This window comes from Petromyzon marinus, chromosome 52 (genome assembly GCF_048934315.1).
Source record: "Petromyzon marinus isolate PM22_M1 ecotype Great Lakes invasive population chromosome 52, UKy_Petmar_22M1.pri1.0, whole genome shotgun sequence".
Classification (NCBI taxonomy): Eukaryota; Metazoa; Chordata; class Hyperoartia; order Petromyzontiformes; family Petromyzontidae; genus Petromyzon; species Petromyzon marinus.
Window position 1 is genome coordinate 10,855,399 of NC_133718.1, and position 8,158 is coordinate 10,863,556.

An 8,158-nucleotide genomic window follows, 5' to 3' on the forward strand; every position below is an offset into this window, starting at 1 on the left:
GACAGAGATCCCCCGCATAGCCTTTAACAGACTGTTGGGGCAAATGCTGTTTGAGAGCATCTATTAATGCCGGCACGGCACGCGATGGAGATGGTTGGCCAGCACAATGCTTGGCTGCCCTTGTTTCCTCAAATGTGGATATTTACACACAGCACCAGGTGACTATTTAAGGCTGAGACAACCTAGGGGAGGCACAGGAAAAGATTAGATATGAGCCACTGTTATTGGTCGAACTCAAGTCGCCGGGTTCGGGGCATAGTGCACTCAACCACACCACCACTGCGCTTCCATTGGCACACGTAAAAGACAAAGATCTTCTTGAATTCTAAACCATGTGGCAGACGAGTCTGAAATCTGACTTAAAAATCGATCGAAATAGCCTTCATGAAACGGGTTTTCTTTACGTTTTTACTTCTCTTCAAATGCAATGCATTTGGTTCAACGCCGTTCCACAGCTTTAATTCCCCACGCAGAAAAAAATCTTCGTCTTGCCGATCAACCTACTCGTATTGTTACGCTGCAACAGAAGGGCACCTCCTCACCTCCACCCTCGGTAACACGGCTGAAAAAAACATCGGGCTGGGTCCACGTCCTGGCGAGAGCCACGTAGCTGCCAACGTTTAGGGGTTAGGCTGCTTTTCTTCACAAATGTATCAAAAACTTCCTTTCCACCGCAATGAATGATTTATGCTATAATTTACAGCACTTCATGAAACCCTCTTGAAAGATGAAGGTCTCACCATGCCGTATTGGGTCATGGAGGGGGGGAGTTGTTTGACCATACATCGCCATTTTGGTTTGTGCAAGATGGTCAATGTGGTCCCAGGACTGGTCTTGAAAAGTTACAAGTTTAAGCCTTGGGGAGGGGGGGGTCGGGTTTTTGCACCACTGGCTCAGAGTAAATGAACATTTGCCCCATTGCATGTTTTGAGCAGGAAAGGCAGCTCAACTCTCAACGAATCGATTAATCCGAATCCATCACAGCCCCGCCGCCCCGGCTCACCTTGCCGGCCCGGGACGCCGCGTCGGCGTCGCAGCTCGCGGCCGCGTCGCTCTCCCCGCCGGCGCGGGCGGCAGACTCCGCCGCTGGCGGCAGAAGATCGGCGAGCTTCAGCTCATCCTCGTTGCCGTAGCCCGTGAAGACCATGACGCACGTGCCGGCGCTGGCGTCCACCGACTTGATCGTGGCGTCGTAGACCACGCCGTCCTCGGACCAGGCAGCCTGGCACAGGTCGCCCGCCTCCAATGGCACGCGAGAGGTTGGCACAGAGACGGGCAACGATTCACCCCGTCTAGCCGACGCGTGCCACTGGAGCAAGCGCTGTTGGCACACCTACGAAGGACGGCATGGCGCAAGAAGGCGGCAATGCGGCCAGCACCACGCCTGGCTGCCTCGAGTCTCCACAAAGTAAACCGCTGTAGTCTGCGCTCCACCAACGGAAGAAAAGCAAAACTACATTAACTCTCTCCTGAAGAGCTCCCGTGGCTGGAAGACCTCGACATCGGCATTTAGCTGAGGAAAATTGCCATCCGCAGGACTGTGTATGCTTACGTACGATTTGTGTTCCTTGTTCTCAGTGCCGTCGCAGCGGGGAACACACAAAGGGACCGTTTGGCTAACCATCAAACTTTTGGCTCGCACTTTCAGATGCGCTTCTGCGGCCATCTGGAACGCTCTTCCTTTCCGATATTAGGAAGCCACTGGAGCTACGCACTTTTACATCTAGACTGAAAACTAATTTCTTTAGAAGTGCTTTTTGTGTTCAGATTCTTGTACTTCCCCCGCACCTCTGACTAGCGCGGTTGGCTATGTACGGTGCGAAACGTCGTGAGAATTTTAGTGTTTTATTTTTATTATTTTATTATTTCCCTTCTACGTGACTTTACCGAAAGAACCAAGAATATGGTGCGAAAGTAGTTCAACATACATACATGAGAATCTTTATTTAGACTGGAAGAATTCGATGAGCTATGAAGCTCATTTTCACAGATGGTCCAGAATGGGGAGGTCAGAAAGGTACAACAGCAAACAATACAAATGAAATGATAGGAGTGAAAAATAAAGAAAATGGTTAGCAAGTCACTAAATATAAACAAAGGAATTTATTAATTACAGGAATCCGATTTATCAAGCTTGGGCAAGGCAGCAAAAAACAACAAAACAGTCCCAGGCCACACCGAGATAACACCACACAGTAGTAGTATCTCAATAAAATGGCACATTAACACTGAGCTCGCATCTGGCTACAGCTCTAAATGGCTCACACGGTGGAGCCTAAACAGACTGAGAGTGGATTTCGACAGAAGCAACTCTCTCACGAAATCATGGGGGGTTTCTACGCAAAAGAAGAATTTGCTTATGATAATATGGCTTTCCCCTTTCTGGCAATAAAATAGAAAGGGGAAAACCCTATTATCATAATTTAATACTGGCAAAGGAGGTCTCATGAAATAATTTGCTTGTCGGGAGAAGCAAACCTCATGGACCTTCTCCCTGAGATTTCCCTGCAGCACAACAATGCCAAACACCAGAAGCGGTGGCCTGTGAAGAATATTGGGGAAAGGCCAATATAGGTTGGACAGCAGACACGACAAATCGGACAACTATTAACATCACGCAGGTAATGGTCAAAGCTATAAATCACATTTGCAAATAAACGTGACAGCCACATCCAGAGCACCAGTAATCTTCTGCTTCAGGATATTTACCTTGTCGGAGGGCGACATGCTGCTCCTCTTGTGCCGTCTCCGTGTCTTCGCCCGCTTGTTCACGGACTTTGTCTCCCCGTAGGTCTTGGGGCTCTCGCAAGTGCGGTGCCATTTTTGAGCGCTGTCTGAAAGAACACGGTCGGTTAGTTGAGGTTGGTTGGGTTTCGTGTGGCCACGGCCATATACACTGACGAAGTCACGGGCCGTAGGTAACCCACCCCTGCTCTAAGACGTGTAGGACCGGGTGTCTAGACCTGCTTCTGTACATACACGTACTACTTTGGAACGGCTCGTACAGTGTTGCCAACTCAGCAATTTTGTTGCTCGATTTAGAGGCATTTTGGGGGGTTTACCAAGCGACCAAATTTGAGTGACTTTCTGGGATAATTTTGAGGATTTAGAAGCAATTCCCGCTGCGTATGAATGTACGCCATTACATGACATTTAAAATGGCTCATCGACTCAAAAAAGCGCGCTCTTAGAAATCCTACGTCACTTTGCTATGGCACAGTGTCGAGTGCCATTTATTATAACTAGTCTAGGCATAATGCAGCCTTATTGAGTTAGCAACAATGCTGTCAAACCACTGTGTGCCCATTTTCCCCATTCATATTTGTGGCTGACATGTTTCCAACCTGCGCACGTATCACTGTGCACGTTCTCCGCCGCCTGGTGAGGAAGTTCGTTTAGACAAAAACAGTCAAATCAACTTGAGCAAGGCGCTTACCATCGAATGATAACACAGTACTCGAAGGTGTGCGCATGTTGAATTTCTTTCGCATCGTACGTAGCCAATCATGCTAATCGGAGGTGTGGGGGAAGGAGAACAAAAATGTAGCCGTAAAGAAATTAGTTTTGTAACCACTGGTGGTGCACGTGACACACGAAGTGTGTTATATTGTCGGGCTTTCCCGGGTATCCCTTGCAACAGGTGTTGTGTCTCAAGATGTAAATATAACCATGTACACGCACACAAAGATACGAAGTGCACAAGTACACACAGACAAGCGATACAAAGACCCCCCCCTTATAGCCTTAACAGACTGTTGGGGCAAGTGCTGTTAGCGAGCACCTACGAAGGCCGGCATAGCACACGAGGGGGTGGGTGGCCAGCACCACGCCCGGCCGCCTGTCTCCACAGTGGCGATGTTTACACACCGCGCCTGGTCCTCATTTGTGGCTGAGTCAACCTAGGGGAGGCCCAGGACCGGTTGAGCTCACATCCAAAGTCGGAGACACTCACCTTGAAGGACGTGACGGCTTTGTCATACGCCTTGATGAGCGCTGCGTCGTGCCAAATGTCAGAATCGTCACTCTACACAGGACACACAACCACCACCACCATCACCACCACGACCCTTTTGAGTCTACATCGACCGCACGCGGCACGCTCAGCACGTGCTACGCTCAACACGCGGCACGTGCGACGCTCAGCACGCGGCACGCTCAGCACGTGCCACACGCTCAGCACGTGCCACACGCTCAGCACGCGGCACACGCCGCACGTGGCACGCTCAGCACGCGGCACGCTCAGCACGCGGCGAGACCCACGGCGTTCCCCGACACCCGGAGCGCTGTGCGAGAGAAGTGACGTCCGTCCACTGCAGTACCAGGGCGCGGCGCATTGCGGCGCTTGTTTTGACCATACTTCACCACGCTGGTACCAGAGCGGGTCTGTGAATGCGGGCGAGTGAAGGCTCGAGTTCCGTACAGTGCTGACACACACGCAATTTGCAGATTAATTGAATGCAAGTACACCGTCGAAACTGATAGCAAGAGGAAATTATATACCGAGCCAGTGGTAGAAATTCCTCATTTCGAGGGCGGCGAGCGGCGACTCGCATATGACCACCGCTGTTGATTCGCCACAAAGTAGTGCACTGTTGACTTCATTCACACCGCACTGTAGTGTCACTGTACAATGCACGTAAGCCCAACCGTGCACGCGCAGACAGCGCTGTACACGCGTACCGTGCGAACATAACGTCAACAACATAACGTCAATAACACAACAACATAACGTCAACAACATAACGTCAATAACACAACATAACGTCAATAACATAACGTCAACAACATAACGTCAAATTTCGATTTAAAGCTTTCGTGACTGCAAGGATTCATCTTCTTTGGTTCTTTCAGTAAAGTCACATAGAATGAGAATAAAATAATAAATTGATAAAATAAAATAACACAATAATATTCTCACGACGTTTCGGCCACAACACAAGCGACCTTCATCAGGTGAAGGGACGAGACTGTCTGGTAGGACAGCGCTGGAGTGAAAAAGGCACGCTCAGATCACGACCTTTAAGCTGTGTCAGAAGAAACAAAGCGCCTTGACAAAGGAATTAGCATATAATTTAGCATTGAAATGGCCGAGTGATTAGCTTGTGACTGGTCACAGAAATGGCTATGTTAAAGTTAAAGCATACACATCCGCAGAGGCACCCCTTGACAAAGGAATTAGCATAGAATTTAGCATTGAAATAGCTAAGTTAAAGCATACACATCCGCAGAGGCACCCCTTGACAAAGGAATTAGCATAGAATTTAGCATTGAAATAGCTGAGTGATTAGCTTGTAACTGGTCACAGAAATAGCTATGTTAAAGTCAGAGCATACACATTCACCGAGGCACCTAGTATAAATCAAACAGGAGAATTTAGCATTGAAATAACTAGGCAAATTTAGCATTGAAATAACTGAGTGATTAGCTAGTGACTGGTCACAGAAATGGCTATGTTGAAGTCAAGGCCTACACATCTGAGCTATTCACAGTAACTGGGTATACAATACAGTGTATAATGAATACTATATAGTGAAGCGATAAAAAACTAAAATATAAATTACCTTAATGTTATCAATAAACTCTTTATTCTCCAATCAGCTAAGCTACCAACAATAAGTCGTTATATATCACAATGCTATATGGCGAAAAAATGGGTGGATTCTTACCCTCAACTTTAGCAACACGGATAGCTACGGGCCCCGTTCAGACGGACGAGTTCATCCAAGGTCGGAACAGAGGAGGGGGAAAGAGACAGCTGCGAGGCGCTATTATACTCCATGTTGTAAACCATACCATTAACCGTGGTGTGAGAGGTATTAAGAGTCAATGCTGGCGAAAGAGCTGCGGTCTGAAGGTCATCGTAAAATACAATTAATTAAGAACAGAAATGGTTTAAAACATCTTTCCAATGGTTACTAAGCCAGAATCCATCTTCTCGGTTGAAATTGTCTCTGTGCTTGTATATGTGAATGGCCTCATGAACGAATCTCTCATGGTAGCCGGTTGGTTTGCAAATAACCTCCGTCTTGGAGAAGTCAATGTCATGTGAGCCCACTGATTTATAACAGTGATCTGCCACGGCAGAGGAGTTCGTCCTACCGTGTTTCAAGTCTGCTTTATGCTGACGGATGCGGTCCGAGATATGTCGTTTGGTTTCTCCAATGTAGCTACTACCACAGAGGCACTTTAGTTTGTAAACGCCGGGGTAGTGTATGTCTGGAACAGCATCTTTTACAGATGGAACTAGATCATGGATTTTATGTATTGTGTTGAATCGGACCTGGATTTTGTGTTTATTCAGGATTTTGGAGATTTTTTTAGTGACCCCTGCAATGTAGGGTAAGGTGATGGTTTTGAGTGGCTCCACAAGAGAATCCTTGCAGTCACGAAAGCTTTAAATCGAAATTTAACCGCCTCTACGGGGAGGGATTTCACACATCCTTAAGATCATTCAACAGACTCCGGGATAAGAAGGCTCAACTAATCGAGTCTCTCACCTTTCTGAAGAGATGCCGCGACTCTAAGGTAATACCAACCGCATTTACACTAACCTCTGCTGTTGCAACTTCTCTCAATGCAAAACGAATTCTAGCTAGAACTAGCTTCGCTCTTATCTCGGAAAAAATCAGACTTACACGCACCGAACTCGATCAGTTAGACAAGACACTCTACAAATCACACTTAACATTGACAGCAACAATGTCTACATCGGATTGGGAACATGTAGACAATATGACTACCTCTTCAGCTGCCACTATGTCGACCAAATGTAGGGACAATTTGATTTCCAAATTCAATCACCTCTCCTGCAAAAAATTGGACCCACACACCGAAAAGATAGACGTCAACAAAGTCGTAATTAATCGCAGTAACAGTTCCATTTCTGATGGTCTGAAATCCGTTTTAGCTAAAGGTCTAAACTTTGCTGTCACACCGAGACACTTACCGGTTAATTATATCATTGCCCATGTCGACGTTGCACTCAAGGGCTTGAGTCCCATCGCTGCAGACGTAGCAACATCTGAAATCGCTGCACCCCTCAAAAACGCGAAGTTGCCACCCAGCAACATCAGCAAAGACGAACGTTTTGAATTATCTCAATTAAAAAAGAGGGATGATATTGTCGTCCTCTCAGCCGACAAGGGCAATGCCACTGTCATCATGGACAAAACAGAATATAACAACAAAATTCAAGAACTACTCAACGATGGCAGCTATACGAAAATAAAAAGAGATCCCACCAACAGCCTGGTAACCAAAACGAACAAAATCATCTCTGATTCAACAGCATTAATTGATGAGACCAAACAGTTCTCGTTGAAACCCTCTGCTGCCAGACCACCAAGATTATATGGCCTTCCAAAGATACACAAAGAAGATACACCCCTTCGTCCCATCGTCTCTACTATCAACTCCCCCACCTATAAACTGGCACGTTTTCTTGCTGATATACTGCGACCTTTCACTGGAAAAACCACCTCTGCGGTACTAAATTCTACTCACCTGGTATCGACAATCAAAGGCATTTCCCTGTCCCTAGACGACCTGCTTGTCAGTTTTGATGTGGTGTCCTTGTTCACCAAAGTCCCGGTACCTGACACCATCGCTATCATTGAAGACCTGGTTCATCAAGGACTGCACACTGATGTACCCCCCCCTGGTGAGACATTGCTTAACCAACACATACTTCACCTGGAATGGAACTTTCTACAAACAAACTGAGGGCACCCCAATGGGCTCCCCCTTATCTCCGGTTGTAGCCAACGTATTCATGGAAAAATTTGAAACTGACGCCATCCAGACTGCCACTCTACGCCCGACCTTATGGAAGAGGTACGTGGATGACACCTTTGTCATCTGGCCACATGGCCAGCCTGCTCTAGACCAATTCCGCGACCACATCAATTCCATACACCCAGCCATCAGATTTACCATGGAGGTCGAAAAAGATGGCAAACTACCCTTTTTGGATTTCTTAATTAAAAGGAGACATGATGGTTCAATGAGCCACTCTGTCTACAGGAAAGCCACCCATACAGGTGCTTACTTGAAACCGGATTCCCACCACCATCCATCCCAGAAGAACTCCCTCATCAAGACTCTATACCATAGAGTCCAATGCATTTCCGACCAGGAACACATTACCAGTGAACTCAAG

At 47.1% G+C, this 8,158-nt stretch overlaps 1 protein-coding gene across 1 annotated transcript; it reads right to left on the reverse strand.

Annotated features, from left to right (window-relative positions):
- Nucleotides 1–949: 949 nt before the first annotated feature.
- LOC142905362 (survival motor neuron protein-like) lies at nt 950–2,939 on the reverse strand. The gene is made up of 2 exons (XM_076051832.1): nt 2,710–2,939; nt 950–1,240 (listed from the first exon to the last, which is right to left on the reverse strand). Exons 1-2 carry the CDS (start codon nt 2,725–2,727, stop codon nt 965–967), a joined length of 294 nt encoding a protein of 97 aa, XP_075907947.1. The 5' UTR covers nt 2,728–2,939; the 3' UTR covers nt 950–964.
- Between the last annotated feature and the right edge of the window lie 5,219 nt (nt 2,940–8,158).